Source organism: Callithrix jacchus, chromosome 9 (assembly GCF_049354715.1).
Source record: "Callithrix jacchus isolate 240 chromosome 9, calJac240_pri, whole genome shotgun sequence".
In the NCBI taxonomy this organism is placed as follows: Eukaryota; Metazoa; Chordata; class Mammalia; order Primates; family Cebidae; genus Callithrix; species Callithrix jacchus.
Window position 1 is genome coordinate 127,993,388 of NC_133510.1, and position 17,564 is coordinate 128,010,951.

A 17,564-nucleotide genomic window follows, 5' to 3' on the forward strand; every position below is an offset into this window, starting at 1 on the left:
CTGAGTATTTGGGCATAAGGGTGCCACGCAGCCTCCAACCTACTCTCGGATGGTTCAGGAAGGACACCCAGTGAGAGGAGGGGGCAGGGGGCGTGACACAGCAAAAGAGACGCGGCTAGTACACCTGGGTGAAGGGGAGGCGGGCCACTTGTACTTCTCATGTAACTTCTCTAAGTTTAAAATTCAGTTTTTAAAAAGTCAGCTGGGTATGGTGGCTCACACCTACAATCCCAGCACTTTGGGAGGCTGAAGCAGGAGGATCCCTTGAGGCCAGGAGTTCAAGACCAGCCTGGGCAACATAGCGAGACCCCATATGTAAAAAAAAAAAAACAAAATAAATAAGGCTGGGCGAGGTGGCTCACGCCTGCAATCCCAGCACTTTGGGAGGCCGAGATGGGCAGATCACGAGGTCAGGAGATCAAGACCAGCCTGAACAACATGGTGAAACCCCATCTCTACTAAAAAAAAAAATACAAAACTTAGCCAGGCGTGGTGGCGGGCACCTGTAGTCCCAGCTACTTGGGAGGCTGAGGCAGGAGAATCTCTTGAACCTGGGAGACAGAGGTTGCAGTGAGCCGAGATTGCACCACTCTATAGCCTGGTGACAGAGCGAGTCTCTGTCTCAATAAATAAATAAATAAGTAAAAATTTAAAACAGCAAAAAGCGGCCACACAGAGCAAAAGCACTGTCACTCTCTGACACTCTGGTGTTCGTCCATTTGCCTGAGTTGCCCTCATAGGACACAACCTCCTAGGAACGGAAACCTGGCCCACTCTGTCACTACAGGGCACCTGGCACACAGTAGGGCTTCACAAGGTTTGCTGAGAGGGCAGATAAGTCAAGGTCCACATGAGTGGATTCCCAAGTAAAGGACTTTTCCAGAGTGACCAGAATGGAACACGACACAGCAAGGCCTCCAGAAAAGGCTGCAGGAGCTACCCACTGTCTACCCCGACCCCACAACTGAGACCATGGGATGCATTCAGGCCTCCCAGGCTGCAGAGCTGAGCCTGAAGGGGCCAAGCAGAGCCAGCCGGTATCTCAGCACCCAGATGCTCACGGGGGCCGCCAGCCAGATGCCAGGGGAAGCCCACCTCTCGCCTGCATTTCCCGGCCCCCAGAGACCCTGACAGGCCCCGCCCCCTCCTCCTGGCCCAGCACCACCGGCTCTAAACCACCACCAGCAGCCTCCCTTTGGGCCGTGTGGAGGCACTGGCAGCTGGAGTTCAGCTGGTGGTGCGGCCAGAGAGAATTCAAGATAGTGCCAATGGCTACTGAATCAAATCCACGATGAGTCGAAATGCTTCCCAAGCGCATAGCCGGCGCCTCTGGATTTGGCCATAAGCGGCCTTGGAAGCCCAGAAGCCCCATGTCCCAGCGATTACCGGCAGGCCTCGGGGCTGTAGAACTCCAGCGAGGACTCAGGAGTCATGAAGGGCGGCCACATTTGCCCAGAAGTTCCATTGATCATGTTGCACTGATCGGAGTGCCAGAAGGCAACCTGCGGGAAACATCGGACGGGCCCCTCAGTAGGGTCAAGGCCCCTTAATAAGCCCTCTCAGGTGCCATAAATCCTGCTTGCCCTGGTGCAGACATGGCCACTCAATTCCCAATACTGGTGTGGTGGGAAGAGGGCAGGCTGTGTAGACAGACAGACAGAACGCCGACCACAGCTGCCCACCCCCAGACCCCTGAATGTGGAACTTGGCCAGGGACTCAGTTCTTTCATCTGCAAGATGGGCCTGTCACCTGTATCTCCAGCCTGAATCTGGCAAGAGGTGTGGTGAACAGGTAAGGTGAGAGGTGGGGCACAGCTGTGCTCAGCCCTCAGAGTGGAAGTCAACAGGCACCTCCTAAAAGCAGATGGGGTTAGGAATCGGCAAGATGAAAATCATAACGGTGGCCACCACTGGGCACCCCAAAGCAGAACCTATCCGGGAAACTGCCTCTGGGCAGCGAGACAAAACCAACTGCTCCCTTTCCGATCTTCCGTACCCTGAGAATGTTTGAAATCACGTGCACACGTAGTACACTGAAATATACAAGCCACGATGAAATGAACTCTAGCTACCATGCATGGCTACCGCTGGTTGCAGATGGTGATTTTTGCCACTCTGGGCACTGGTTGGGGTACGTTTTGTCCCAGCCCTCAGGGTCTTTGCAGTAACTGCCATGGGGAGCAGGTCGTGGGTACCTGCACAATCATTTTCACACATACTCAGAAAAGGTCACGAAGGTGAAAAAAGCAATGCATGTAGCATGATTTCACGAGGTGCAAAGAAGAAAAAATGCCGTATTTCTCTGTGTACACACAGGCATGCACATGGATGAAGATGGACGGGAGGAATGGATCCCAAACTGCTAACTGGGTTTCCTGTGGGGTGACGGGTAGGGGTGGGAGGTGACACTAAGGGCACTTCTCTCTCTCTTGTTTTGTTATGTGAATGTCTTCTGTGTTCTAGTGTAATATTTCAAAACATTTTGTAAGAAAAGAACCAAAAGAAAGAAAGCACTCCATCTCCAGCAGATGCCAGGTCTCAGTGAGCAGTCACTAACCACTAACCCTGCCTGCCCCTCTGGCTGGTAAAGCTTTACCCAGAGGTAAACTCCCTCCTCCAACTGCAAGGGTGTTCATCCTCCCAGCACCCTCTTCATGACAAAGGAAGAAGGGACCCTGTGGTCCCTGCCATTCCCGTGCAGCCACAGCCCAGCCCACCCTCCCCTTTCCCCTCTCCCCAGCGACAGGGGCCCTCGCCTCTCGCCCCTCACCTTGCTCAGCCCATTCCACTTGTCCACAAGGTGGATCCTGCTGATGTTCTGGACCCCTGTGAACACCGTGAAGAGCCCAGAGTTGGAGTTGTTGAGCTGCAGACACAGCAGGGAACAGCATGGTTAAGGCTCGGGCCAGCCGTTGAGCTGGCCTGGTCTGACATCCTAGGCTGAGCTCTCCTCCCCTCCACCAGAAGGACAGAGCCCCTGGCATCTGGTTCACTGCCACAGGCCCAGTGTCTGGGGACTGAGAGGAGGCTTGGGGGCTTTCTAGGAGGGACGGTCCTGCGTTCCGGTGGCTGCAGTGTTCCACCCTCCCTTCCCAGCTCCAGGAGAGTCTGGCTTTCCTCCCAGGTGAACGTCAGATCGCCCCCACCACACCCCACCCCAGTGCAAAATAGAACGTGGCCAGGTCAGCTCCCCAAACAATGAAAAAGGAGAAGCGGCATGTCAGCCGGGGGGATGCTTGAAGGACTGTGTACACACCTCTCGCCGGGCCGCTGAGGAGGTATGTGTCAAGACGGAGCCTCCCTCGACCTGGGTCCCCAAGTGACCATCACAAGCCAGGGTGCTCCAGTCACCCACACTGGACGTGGAGTGCAAGGAGGCAGTCTTGGCTGTTCTGAGCCACGAAGATTCTGGGGCTGCTTGTCGAAGCAGCACAGCCTGGCCTGGTCTAACCTATCAGAGTTAATGGAGCGTTTCTTGAAGTAGGGCCCAGGCTCTGATGCTCTGAGGGCATCTCCCAGAAGCTGGTTTCTAATCCCAAGGACGTGCAAAGCACAAAACGGTATGAGTGACTGAAAGGAAAGATCTAGAAGTGCTGTGCAGGGAAGAGCACACTGAGGCGCTCCGCCAGGGTCAGCTGACCTAAGGGCTGCCCACATCACAGACCTTCCAGACAGGACCCAGCACGAGGCCCCGGCCTGGCCTCCTGTGTGTCTCTGTCACCTGCCCAAGTGGAGCCAAGAATAACCAGAGCCACTACAAAGGGGAGCAGTAAGGGGCTTATGTGCAGAAGGGCCAGGGGCAGTGCCCAGACACAGGAGGCGCGCAAAATGCTAGTCTCTATTTTCATTATTATCGCTACTATTAACAAATGCTGGCCTGGCACGGTGGCTCACATTTGTAGTGCCAGCACTTTGGGAGGTTGAGGCGGGTGGATCACAAGGTCAGGAGTTCGAGACCAGCCTGACCAATATGCTGAAACCCCGTCTGTACTAAATACAGAAAAAATTAGCCAAGGTGGTGGCAGGTACCTCTAGTCCCAGCTACTCAGGAGGCTGAGGCAAAAGAACAGCTTGAACCCGGGAGGCAGAGGTTGCAGTGAGCCAAGATCACGCCACTGCACTCCAGCCTGGGCGACAGAGTGAGACTATGCCTCAAAAATAAAAAATAAATAAATAAATGCTCACCCACCAGGACCCTTAAACAATCATTATCATGGACACAGGGCCTCAGAAACTGCCAGTTACTACCCAAAGTCCACTCTCTCCTTTCTCCCTCATAACAAAGCCCAAACCATACTCACAGCACCAGCACACCCACCGAAAAGGCTACCCCATTTTCAGCTTCCCCTGGAGCTAGGTGTGGCCACGTGACTCCGTTCTAGCCAATGGAAAGTCAGTGGGCATTGGTTTTCTCCCTCCCGAAGAAGGAGGCAGCTGGGACATGCTGTTTTAGCCCCAGTTCCTCCATCTGCTCCCCAAAGCCCCACCACTTCCTTCCTGCTGTGCTGCCTGGAATGTGATGTGATAGCTGGCACTCCAGCAGCCAACTTGGACCATGAGGGCATCTTGAAGATGAAAACCACATGCCAAGGACAGCAGAGCAGAGTAGCAGAAGGCTTCCAGATCACTTAAGACCATGAAGCCACCACGCTAACACTGAACAGCCTACCGCTAGACTGTTCTTGTGAGGTTTTCATTACAGGCGGTCAGACGTAGATATGCTAAACTAAATCTACTAAATATAGATTATACTAAACTAGTGACTTTACAATAACTTTCATTTGCAAAGCGCTTCAGGATTTACAAGATGCTTTTAGAGAATCATGCCTCTTACCCCAAACTTGCCAATTTACCCACATGACAGGAGCCCATCACCCTTGACATAAATGTACTGAGCGTGTATCACATGCAGCACCGCAATACACCCCCCGGCACTCTACCCTGACCAGCAGAGGCCAACGAGATGGCTGAGGCTGGAGCAGTCCCGAGGACTCACTGAAACCTGCTGTGAGGGAGCCAAGGTGAGGGTCAGACCCTACGTGGACGAGATGTTGTCTCAGAAGCCCAATCAGTGACCCTACCAGGTGGTCAGGAGTCAAGAGAGTCGGCTTGTGATCTGACTCCCCAGCAGTCGTGCCCACTTCTTCCAGCAAAGCCTCCAATTTGCTAAGGTAATGCCCAGGCACATCATTTGAGCCTGGATCAAGCTGTACCTGAATCCACCCCTAGCATTTTCAGTTCTATAAGCCCCAACACTCCCCATTTCACTTAAGCTGGTTTGAGTCAGGTTCTCTGCCACTTACAACCCACAGCCCCTACACCCCCAGCCAGCTACAAGGCGAGCTGGTGACCGGTGTCCAGGCTGTGTCGGGGAAGACAGGACACAGGTCTGAAACTTTGGCTTCTCAGCAGGCCACACGTACCTCAGCAAATAACCCGAACTTGTCCTTGAAGGGGAAGGTGCCGGGAAAGTACTTGTTGATGAGGTTCACGAGCGGGTCGCTGTAGCCCCACATGATCTCCCCCACAGTGCGGTTCATGAAGGCACGCTCACCGAGGGTGCTGAACGCCAAGGTCATGATGAATTTCAGGCTCATGGGCTTGTCCTCCATCATCACCGCTGCACCCTGCAAGGCCAAGGGACCCGTGTCGCAGGCTGGCCGTGGCTGGCCCATCCTCCCTCAGCCCCTGCTGGGCCTCATGGCAAAGAGCCCATGAAAGAAAATTTTGGGGTGCAGGAGACCCCTGGAGTGGCCTCGAGGTGTGTCCGGGACACCAGAACCACCCTCTGCTCCTCCAGTGCCAGGACCACGTGCTCCCAAAAGCCCCTTCTCCCCCGTGCACCCCACAGGACTCAGGCCAAGTGAACTCCAGCCCCAGTCCCAGAGGCGGGCATGTGGCTCAGCCCCCAACAAGACAGCTCCTTTTGGAAATCTCAGAAGTGTAAATTGAAAAGGAAAAAAAAAAATGCTTCGGCCAGGACTTCCAAACCAGAGACAGCTGGACCCACCTGGGAACCTCAGAACCCAGCGGGGTGGTGGAGACAGCACGGGGCCAAGAGCCACCCACAGGCGTGAGTCCTCACGCTCCAACCACCTCGGGGACTGCTCTCCGTGCGAGGGGCAGGCGGGAGGAGATTCAGGGGACGAGGCCAGGGTGCGAGGCGGCGGGGGCCACGGGGCAGCCTCACCAGGACCAGGATGTTGGGCATGACGATGTAGTCGCTCTCCGAGCCGTGGGACATGGAGGGCTGGAACTGGAAGTTGCGGTACTCGAGAAAGGACACGGTGTCGTTGTTGTTGAAGGTGATGTTAGTCTTGTGCCTGAACTCCCTGTGGGGAGCAGGTGGGTCAGATGCCCGGCCCACCACTGCGGGGACAGGCCTCTGTGCACACCTCCCGCCCCACAGCCAAAGCCGAGCCCAGCCCCTCCGCCAAGCCTGTCCCTCCCCCGCCTGCCCACTGTGGGACACGGTGCTCCACCCAACTGGCCTCGTTCTGCACTTCCTCACCCAGCACGGTCATCACCTCTCCATCTACAAAATGGAGTAATCGCTGGGCTGGGTGGCTCATGCTTGTAATCCCAGCACTCCGGGAGGCCGAGGGGGACGAATCACGAGGTCAGGAGTTCAAGAGCCTGGCCCACAGAGTGAAACCCCATCTCTACTAAAAAGTACAAAAAATTGGCCGGGCGCGGTGGCTCAAGCCTGTAATCCCAGCACTTTGGGAGGCCGAGGCGGGTGGATCATGAGGTCAAGAGATCAAGACCATCCTGGTCAACATGGTGAAACCCCGTCTCTACTAAAAATACAAAAAATTAGCTGGGCATGGTGGTGCATGCCTGTAATCCCAGCTACTCGGGAGGCTGAGGCAGGAGAATTGCCTGAACCCAGGAGGCAGAGGTTGCGGTGAGCCGAGATCGCGCCATTGCACTCCAGCCTGGGTAACAAGAGCGAAACTCCATCTCAGAAAAAAAATACAAAAAATTAACCAGGCATGCTGGCGGAAGCCTGTAATCCCAGCTACTCCCAGGCTGTGGCAGGAGAATCGCTTGAACCCGGGAGGAAGAGGCTGCAGTGAGCCGAGATCGCACCACTGTACTCCAGTCCAGGCAACAGTGCGAGACTCCATCTCAAAAAACATTTCAAAAACAAAACAAAATAGAGGAATCACAAGCCTCACTTCGGAGGGTGGTTGTGGGGATTAAACAATCAGATACACGTAAAGCAACCAACACAGCCCGGGCGCAGAGAAAGCACGAGGCAAATATCAGCGGCGTGACTGTCTCGGCTGCCATCATTATGATCTCCCATCTCTGCAAGCCATTCTCCACCATCCAGAAGAATCTTTGAAAAGTGGGAATCAGGCCGGGCGTGGTGGCGCACGCCTGTAATCCCAGCACTTTGGGAGGCTGACCTGAGATCAGGAGTTCAAGACCATCCTGGCCAAATTGGCGAAACCCTGTCTCTACCAAAAACACAAAAATTAGCTGAGTGTGGTGGCACATGCCTACAATCCCAGCTACTTAGGAGGCTGAGGCAGGATAATTGCTTGAACCCAGGAGGCAGAGGCTGCAGTGAGCTGAGATCACGCCACTGCACTCCAGCCTGGGTAACAGAACAAAATTCTGTCTCAAAAAAAAAAAAAAAAAGGAAAGTGGAAATCAGATCACACCGTGCTCTGGACCACATGCCCACTTGCATGCAGGTTAAAATCAGGCTCCTAACTCGGTCTCTGAGGCCTCAGCAAGGCTGGGCCTTAGGCCTTCAGGCCTTTGCACACGCTCTGCCCAGGACCCCCTCTCCAGGGCCTCTTCCTCATCCAGGTGCAGGGAGTGTCCCTTCACAGAGCTGCTCCCACCCCTCCAGTCAGACCGAGCTCCCTCCTGCACTCCGGCTGCACTGTTTGCTCAGCACAGCACTGCTGCCTGATTTCCCCTTACCCGTCCACTCATTTACTCTCCCCATCAGAACATCAGCCCGGTGAGGCAGGGCCTTGGTCTGCCTGCGCCCCGGCACAGCCCGGTGAGGGGAGGGGAAGGCACACAGGAGGCACTCGGTCAGTACCACAGAATGAAGGAGTATACAGAGCTTTGGCCTCTATGCCCATTCTGTCCTCTGCTGGGTCCCCTTTGCTTAGAACAGCAGCCAACACCTAGTAGGTGCTCAATAAACATTTGTTAAATGAACGAGTGAACGCGTGAATGCGTGAATGAATGAGTGAATGAGTGAATCAGTGAATGCGTGAATGAATGAGTGAAGTGAATGCGTGAATGAATGAGTGAATGAGTGAAGTGAAGGCGTGAATGAATGAGTGAATGAGTGAATGCGTGAATGAATGAGTGAATGGGTGAATGCGTGAATGAGTGAGTGAATGCGTGAGTGAATGAGTGAATACGTGAATGAATGAGTGAATGAGTGAAGTGAATGCGTGAATGAATGAGTGAATGAGTGAAGTGAATGCGTGAATGAATGAGTGAATGAATGAATGAGTGAATGAGTGAATGGGTGAATGCAGCAGCTGACTCATGTTTCTGACTCCCAAACCTCAGGCACATTGGCTGGCTTTTCATCCTGGCTTTCCCAGAATGAAACTGTGCACCTCCAACAGCAGGAACATGCTCTGCCCACCCAATCCCTGGAACACCGTGTGCCGGGGCAAGTCAGCTCTCCTCTCTTAGCCCCTGCCCCTCTGCCTGTGAACTGGGAAGGTGCGGGGGTGGGGTATGAAGGAGGGGATGAGAAATGGTGGGGCTGTGGTGGAGGAGAGGAAGGTGGGGGTGTGGTGGAGGGGAAGGGAAGGTAGGGGGTGTGGTTGAGTGGAGGGAAAGATGGGGCTGTGGTAGAAGCGAGGAGAAGGTGGGGGATTATGGAGGAGGGGAGGGGAAGGTGGGGGATTATGGAGGAGGGGAGGGGAAGGTGGGGGATTATGGAGGAGGGGAGGGGAAGGTGGAGGGCTGTGGCGGTGGAGGGGAGGGGAAGGTGGAGGGCTGTAGCGGTGGAGGGGAGGGGAAGGTGGGGGGCTGTGGCGGTGGAGGGGAGGGGAAGGTGGGGGGCTGTGGCGGTGGAGGGGAGGGGAAGGTGGGGGGCTGTGGCGGTGGAGGGGAGGGGAAGGTGGGGGGCTGTGGCGGTGGAGAGGAGGGGAAGGTGGGGGGCTGTGGCGGTGGAGGGGAGGGGAAGGTGGGGGGCTGTGGCGGTGGAGGGGAGGGGAAGGTGGGGGGCTGTGGCGGTGGAGGGGAGGGGAAGGTGGGGGGCTGTGGCGGTGGAGGGGAGGGGAAGGTGGGGGGCTGTGGCGGTGGAGGGGAGGGGAAGGTGGGGGGCTGTGGCGGTGGAGGGGAGGGGAAGGTGGGGGGCTGTGGCGGTGGAGGGGAGGGGAAGGTGGGGGGCTGTGGCGGTGGAGGGGAGGGGAAGGTGGGGGGCTGTGGTGGTGGAGGGGAGGGGAAGGTGGGGGGCTGTGGCGGTGGAGGGGAGGGGAAGGTGGGGGGCTGTGGTGGTGGAGGGGAGGGGAAGGTAGGGGTGCAGAGGATGGTAACGGCGTTGTAACAGACACATCCGCCTGGAGCACACCCATGCTGCCCCGCCAGCTTTCTCACAGTTCCGAGTGCAGCCTGAGTGTCCCGATGACCCCAGGAAGGGGCTCTTATGTCTCCCCAGTCTGCAGACAGGCACACTGAGGCTCAGAGCGGGGAAGTCACTTCCCTTGGCCCCAGCCAGGGAAAGCAGAAAGCAGAAAGCAAAGGCATGACTCTGGTCCCTCAGCCAGCGTGTTCCACAAACAGCTGACCTCTTCCTGTGCTGGCCTAACCAGTCCTCTGTCCCAGACAGAGTTCGGGGGGTAAGTCCCCGCTCCTGGTCGTGCATGTGTGTGTGTGTGTGTGTGTGTGTGTGTGTGTGTCTCTCTCACACATGCACCCTCCACCCAGACCCACACCGTTGGTCCCTCCCTGCTCCATAAAGAACTTCTCTAGGCAAGGTCTGGTGACTCACACCTGTAATCCCAGCACTTTGAGAAGCTGAGGCAGGAGGATCGCTTGAGCCCAGGACTTCAAAACCAGCCTGGGCAACATAGCAAGATCCCAACTCTAAAAAAACAAAAAAAAAAATTCACTTCTCCAGGACTAGTAAGTACTTCCCCCGTCTATGCCTTGCCTGCTCCAGGAACAATCTCTGGGGCTCAGCCAGCAGCCTCCCCATCCTGTCCACTCTGCGACCCCTCCCCTGCCCAGCCTCAGCCGGCCCCTCCGCCCTCCCCTGGGCCTAACCTCACCTGTACACGTAAGGCCCGCGCTCCTGCACCTGCGGCTTCTCGCCGTTCAGGACCTCGCTGGGGTTCATCACGTTGAAGAAGTAGACGGAGAGATAGAAGGGGATGGGGATCTCCCGCCACATGTTGAAGGACAGGCTACTGGGGTCGATGCGCACGTTCTGCAGGGAACAGGACAAGTACGTGGTGACGAGAGCGACGAGGGCCCCACGCCCCACCCAACATGGGCTCCGGAACAGCTGCCCGAGCAGGCCAGGGAAGGGGGAGCCTCTGTGGGGGCTCGGGATAGGAGGTGGCAGGAAAGCCCCTCACGCCTGAGGCTGTCGCACCCGGAGCTTAGGGAATTAAACCGGCCGAGTCATGCTGTCACAACGCTTCTTAAAATACGTCGTAACATCAACAGGTGACACCAGTCACGGGACTGTGGTAAACAGGGGCCCACACACCATCTACAGGGGGTGCGAGCTCAGGGCAGCGGATGGCCCCATGCAGGAACATGGGCTCCATGCAGCCAGGTGGGTAATTCATTCATTCAACAAGCATGCACTGAGCGCTACCACGTGCCAGGCAGGTTCTAAGAGCTGCAGATGGGACAGCGGCCAGGACCCTGCTACGCGGGGCTTTACCGCAGCAGGGGAAAGGTAGGCACCAAACGACTCATGTAAAATGCATGCAACAGAGCACAGAGAAAACACAGCAGGGACTGGGGAGAGGCCAGGATTTGAGACAGAGTCATCACGAAAGTGAAATGTAGGCCAGGCGCTGTGGCTCATGCCTGTAATCCCCGAACTATGGGAGGCCAAGGCAGGAGGATCACTGGAGCCCAGGAGTTTGAGACCAGCCTGGGTAACATAGCAAGACTGTCTCTATAAAGAATAATTTTATTTATTTATTTATTTTCTTTTTTGAGATGGAGTCTCACTCTGTCACCCAGGCTGGAGTGCAGTGGCATGATCCCAGCTCACTGCAACCTCCACCTCTGGGTTCAAGCAATTATCCTACCTCAGCCTCCTGAGTAGCTGGGACCACGGGCCCCTGCCAACATGTCCGGCTAATTTTCTGTATTTTTTTAATATTTTATTTCATTTTCTATTATTTTTGAGAGGGAGTCTTCCTCTGTCACGCAGGTTGGAGTGCAGTGGCGCGATCTCAGCTCACTGCAACCTCCGCCTCCCGGGTTAAAGCAGTTCTCCTCCCTCAGCCTCCCGAGTAGCTGGGACTACGGGCACCCACCACCATGCTGGGCTAATTTTTTTTTTTTTTTAACAGAAGCAGGATTTCACCATGTTGGCCAGGCTGGTCTTGAACTCCTGATCTCGAGTGACCCAGCCATCTCAGCCTCCTAAAGTGCTGGGATTACAGGCATGAGCAACCACGCCTAGCTATAAAAAATAATTTTTAAAAAATTAGCTGACCATCGTGCTGCACACCTGTAGACCCAGCTACCTGAGAGGCCGAGGTCACTTGAGTCAGGGAGGTTGAGGCTGCAGTGAGCTGTGATGGTGCCACTGTCCAGCGTGGGTATCAGAGTAGTATTGTGTCTCAAAAAGAAAGAGAGAAAGGAAGGAAAGAAGGACAGAAAGAAAGAGAGAGAAAGAAAGGAAACAGGGGAGAGAAAGAAAGAAGAAAGAGAGAGAAAGAAAGAAACACTAACCAGAACCAAAATCAAAACAGAAGGCAGTGAGGAAGGGCGCTCGTGAATCTAGAAAGGGGTGGCGTTCCACAGCAGCCACAGCCGGTGCAAAGGCCCTCCTGTGCTGGGGAGACTGGGAGTGAGCCAGTCGGAGAAGAGTCAGGGGAAGGTGAGAACACAGAAGCTTTCCATGAAAACCAGAAGTACAGAAATACATATGAGATCTCCTGACTTAAAAACTACAAAAACGTGATTTTCTTAAAGGAACCGCAGTTTACACACCTGGGGTCCCCTTGGATTCTCCTCCCAGCTTTGCTTCTCTAGATCTACAATTTGTTGCTCCAGTGACAGAGGGAGCTCCCCCCAGTCCACCCGATCCCCACCCTCAACCTCACTCGGGCCCCTCAGTGCCCACACCCCATCAGAGCTGGAAGGGGTGACCCAGCCCATCAGTTTAGAGCTGACGTTGCAAAGCCAGACAGCCAGGCTGCTGCATCGCGGTCCACCCTCTTTTGAACATGTACTTCCAGGACAAAGATAGCCACCCCATTGATCTGAGACAGCCAGAACCAATAGGCAGAGACTCTGCAGGAGGTGGACAGCTGAGCTGGCCAGTCAGGCCCCGCCAGCCCCACGTCCCCTGGAAGGAGCACATCTGGAGTCAGCCAGACCCTGAGTGGAACTCCACAGGGCCATTTGGACAAGTTGGTCCCTCTGAACCTCAATTTTCCCATCTGTACAATGGAGCCGGTGACACTGTAGCTACAGCTGTGTCTAGCTTGACTAAGTGGCGTGTAAATGAAGAAGCTGAATTCCTTGTCAAGAAACTCTAAGATGTAATGCAAAATCTGGATTTCAAAGTTCTCTTGGAAAAATCGGGAGATCAGAGACTTGCCTTCAAGTGCCATAACTGTTTATTGATACACGTTGTCTTCCTTCCCAGCTGCGAGCACCAGAGAAGCATCTTATGGCCTGAGCAGCCCATAGGTGCAAATGAAGGTGACACAAATACCTATTAACGAGGTAACAGAAGCGAGCATTTCCGGGTAGCGCCGTGTGCCGGGTGATGCTGCTCACTTGACTGTGCTCTCATCCTCTGAACAGCACCATGACTCTTTGAGACTGCCACTATTATTACCCCCATGTTACAGATTAGGAAACTGAGGCACAATTCAGCCAATAGTCGGAGGGCACTGAGGAGTCCTAGAGGTCTTCCTGGGGGAGGTGGTATATGAGCTAGATCAAAGAGCAGTCCTGCCCTGCCACTAATGCCCTCCCCACCCCATGGCGGCTCCCGCTACCCCATGTGACCACAGCCCACTGGCACCAGCTCCAGCCCCCTCCAGCTCTCAGGCCGCGATCACCCATCCCTTCCCTCGGCCCTGGCCTTCACCCAGACTCGAGGCCCTTGCACTTGAGGTCCGTCTGCCTGGGACAGACCCGGCAGCACTGAGAACCCTGCTCACCATAGCCCAGGACCCTCCTGCAGCCTGGGGCACACATCTGGCTGCGTGGTCTAGGTGGCCTCCTCACCCCAGGCCTGCCCGTCCAGCTGCTGGTACTCCCCCCATAGAAAACACAGCATCAAAATCCAGAACCCTGGACAGTGTATCCAGGGAGTAGAGTATGAACTCTATGTTCCCACCGCAGAGCACCAGCAGGAGCGGGTCGGGAGGGAGCTGTGGAGGTGACAGATCTGTGTGGCACCTGGATCCCGGGGGCGGGTTTCCCGGGGTACACACACCAGCCCATCAAACTGCATACATTCAATATGCGCCATTGTTTTATATCAATCACACCTTAATAAAGTTGCTTTTTTAAAAAGCAGATTCCAGTACCTGGAATCCCAGCACTTTGAGGGGCTGAGGTGGGAGGATCACTTGAGCCCAAAAGTCCAAGACCAGCCTGAGCATGGAGACCCCAGCACTACAAAAAATACAAAATCGGCCGGGCGCAGTGGCTCATGCCTGTAATCCCTGCACTTTGGGAGGCCGAGGCAGGCAGATCACGAGGTCAGGAGATCTAAACCATCCTGGCCAACATGGTAAAACCCCATCTCAACTAGAAAATACAAAAAAATTAGGTGGCCATGGTGGCGCACGCCTGTAGTCCCAGCTACTCAGGAGGCTGAGACAGAACTGCTTGAACCCGGGAGGCGGAGGTTGCAGTGAGCCGCAATCACGCCACTGCACTCCAGCCTGGGTGGCAGTGCGAGACTCCCATCTCAAAACAAAGCAAAACACAAAAACCAACCATGTATGGTGGTGGGTGCCTATAGTCCCGGCTGTGTGGGAGGATGGCTTGAGCCCAGGAAGCAGAGATTGCAGTGATCTGTGATCACCAGTACACTCCAGCCTGGGTGACAGAGGTGACTCCATCACACAGACACACACACACACACAGCCTCACTTCCCCTTTGCGGCCTCCGTCTCCCCCCTGGTTTCTCAGCAGAGGCCACTGGGCCAGAGACGCCTTTGTCCTTTGGAATCCCACCAGGCTTTCCTCCTCCCCTGGCCGGTTTGGCCGGTTCTGAAGATGAATTGGGGCTAAACCAAGGAGTCACAGGATCCAGCTGCATGTCTCTCTGTCTCTCTCTCTCTGTCTCTGTCTGTCTCTCTCTCTCTCTCTCTCTCTCTCTGTCTCTGTCTCTCTCTCTTTCTCTCTCTCTAACAGATGAGGCTTTCGGGCCCTGGGTTTCAGCACATTCATCCAGCACCGCCCAAAGGGAATCTTCAGAGACCCAGCGCAGCTCCATCCAACTGGGTGACCAGGGATGAGTCACTGACCTTCTCCAAGTCTCGGTTTCCACACCCATACAATGGGCATAGGAGACTATCACCTGGTGGGCTGCTGTGAGGTTGGAGTGAATCCGTGGAGGTAAAGTGCCTCCAACAAGGTCTGAAGACCCCGGGCATCGAAGGGTCAGCCATGCAGTCATGAAGTGACCCTTCCTCCTCTGCCCTACCTCCACCCGGGTTAAGGGATGAACTTTGCCCTGCTTTTGATCAGAAGGATGACTTTTTCCTACCACGCTAGACCAGGCAGCTGATTAGATAACAGTGGTGGGGACGCTGTGGCCTCTTGCCTAACGTGGCTAATTCTGTGATCCTGTCCCCACCACCCGCAAGGTCAAAGACCATGGCCCTGGAACACAAAGCTGGGACAGAATGCCAAGGTGAGCCCTTGTTGGATGCCACTCCCTCCCATTCAGCCAAACAGACCCTTGGAGCCTATTCCCGGGCACCCAGGAAGGCTGCCTGGAGGACTGGACATCTGATTTGGGAATTTTTTAATGAATTGGGCTTTGCTAGGAAAAGAAGACGGTGGAGGAGTGCCTAGCAGAGAACACAGCCCATGCAAAGGCTGGGAAGCCTTTAGGAGTGTGACTTGGCTGAATATTCCCCAAAAACAAATATGGAATGATATTTCCATATTGGGTGGATGGAAACAACTCAAATATCCATCATCAGATAAATGGCTTGCCACGTATCCACACACTGGAATGCTACCTGGGCAACATGGTGAAACACCATCTCTACTAAAAATACAAAAATATTAGCCAAGGATGGTGGCGCACACCTGTGGTCCCAGCTACTCAGGAGATTGAGGTGGGAGGATCATGTGAGCCCAGGAGTTGAAGGCTGCAGTGAGCCGTGATCATGCCCCCACACTCTGGTCTGAGCACAGAGCAAGACCCTGTGCAAAAAAGCAGCAGCAACAACGTACCCATGACATGCTATATCCACCACTGCGGAACTACCTCCAGAAGAGCTTAAGTTACAAATAAATCCTAAAAAATACCATTGCTACCTTTAAATATAATGCAATCATATTGATCAAAAGGCAGATATGTAATGTGCATACACAACATATAATCCTATGTATGTGACGTTCTAGAAGAGGCAAGACCAATGTATCAAAAGAAGTCAGAACAGAGGTCACCCAGGGGAACGGGGATCAGGGGGTGAAAATTCTGCTTCCTGATCTGGTTGCTGGCTAGCCGGGACTCTGTTCACTGAAAAACGTACGCTGCTGCTCCCTTTATGTGTACGCTTTTCTATACGTATGCTACACTTCACTAAAACTCTTTTGAAACTATAATGTAAAATTTTAAAAATAAGAGATTAACTGCAAATGTGCAAAAGACTTGAAAAGACCTTTCTCCACAGAAGATACACAAATGGCCAGCAAGCTCATGAAAACATGCCCAACACCATCAGGGAAATACAAATCAAACTCACAGTGGCCGCCACTCCCCCTCCTTGGATGGCTAGAATCCAAGTATTGGCAAGGGTGTGGGATCTGGGGCCTTTGTGCATTGCCGGCGGGAGTGTAACGTGAAGAAGCCACGGGCCACGGTGGAAACCAGTCTGACCTTCCACAGGTGATCAAACACAAACCTACCGCAATACCCAGCAACTCCACTCGGCAGAACACACACAAAAGGAACTGAAAATGGGCATTGGAACGGCAACACGTACCAGAATGTGCACAGCGGCACTGCTCGCAATGGCCAGAGGCGAGAGCAGCCCAAGTGTCCATCAGCAGATGAATGGCTGAACACAATGTGGTCTGTCCACTCCGCGGCATCTGCCTCATTCATAAAAAAGGAATGTGGGGCTTGCATGTTTACTATTGCGTAAAAAAAAACTTATTTAAAGAGCCAAAAAAAAAATAATTTTAGAGAAAGGAATGGCCAGGCGTGGTGGCTCACACCTTTAATCCCAGCACTTTGGGAGGCTAAGGCAGGCAGATCAGCTGAGGTCAGGAGTTCAAGACCAACCTGGTCAACATGGTGAAACCCCATCTTTACTAAAAATATAAAAATTAGCTGGGCGTGGTGGCAGCCACCTGTAATCCTAGCTACTTGGGAAGCTGAGGCAGGAGAATCGCTTGAACCCGGGAGGTGAAGGTCGCAGTGAGAGCCGGGATAGTGCCACTGCACTCCAGCCTGGGCAACAGACTGAGACTCCATCTCAAAAATAAAAGAAAAAAAGGAATGCAGACTGAACGTGCTACCACGTAGGCAAACCTTGAAACCATGACATGAGTGAAAAGCCAGTCCAACAGCCACACATGGTGTATGACTGCACCTATGTGAAATCCCAGAATAGGTGAATCCACAGACCGCAGATTGGTGGTTGCCCGGGGCTGTGGAGAAGGGAATGATGGGTGACTGGGTAATGGGTGCACGGTGGCCTCTGGGGGTAATGAGAAGGTTTAGGAACTAGATCGCGGGAAGAGTTGTGCAACCTTGCACATGCACTAAATGCCACCAAACTGTACATTGGTAAATGGCTTTGGTGAATTTTATGTTAACTGGACCTTAATCGCCATTTTAAAAGGAAAGATGAACTCCATATTAAAAGGAGCTGTCATTTCCCAGTAGATGAGCAAAATTTAGGACATCCAGGAAAACAGCTACAGGCAAAGCTGTTTGGAAACAGGACGGCCTTGCGGGGGCGGGGTCAGACACGCGGAGTCAGGAACAGTTTCTGAGTCAGGTGTGAGCAGGGCCCCAAGGTCTGCGGGTCCCTTGTTCAAACACGGTACACAGCACAAGCTTCCCAGCGCCTGCCGCGCTAGGCCCACAGCCTGCATGCCCACCAGAAGCTTCACGAAGGGACACTCACCGCCCCAGCGAGGCGCAACTTATGTTATGACTCCAT

The 17,564-nt window shown here is 54.2% G+C and overlaps 1 protein-coding gene across 10 annotated transcripts in view; it reads right to left on the reverse strand.

Annotated features, from left to right (window-relative positions):
* Positions 1–17,564, reverse strand: part of SCARB1 (scavenger receptor class B member 1) — an 85,227-nt gene that overhangs the window by 33,422 nt on the left and 34,241 nt on the right. For 8 of the 10 annotated variants that reach the window (XM_035258147.3, XM_035258146.3, XM_078337714.1 and 5 more), the window contains 5 exons: positions 10,266–10,423; positions 6,191–6,332; positions 5,424–5,627; positions 2,771–2,866; positions 1,387–1,502 (listed from right to left, as the gene is read on the reverse strand). In XM_035258147.3, coding sequence (XP_035114038.1) covers positions 1,387–1,502; positions 2,771–2,866; positions 5,424–5,627; positions 6,191–6,332; positions 10,266–10,423 — 716 coding nt within the window. Of the gene's footprint in view, positions 1–1,386; positions 1,503–2,770; positions 2,867–5,423; positions 5,628–6,190; positions 6,333–10,265; positions 10,424–11,916; positions 12,080–17,564 lie in introns of all 10 variants that reach the window. The other 2 variants (XM_078337715.1, XM_078337712.1) reach the window with 1 other exon arrangement.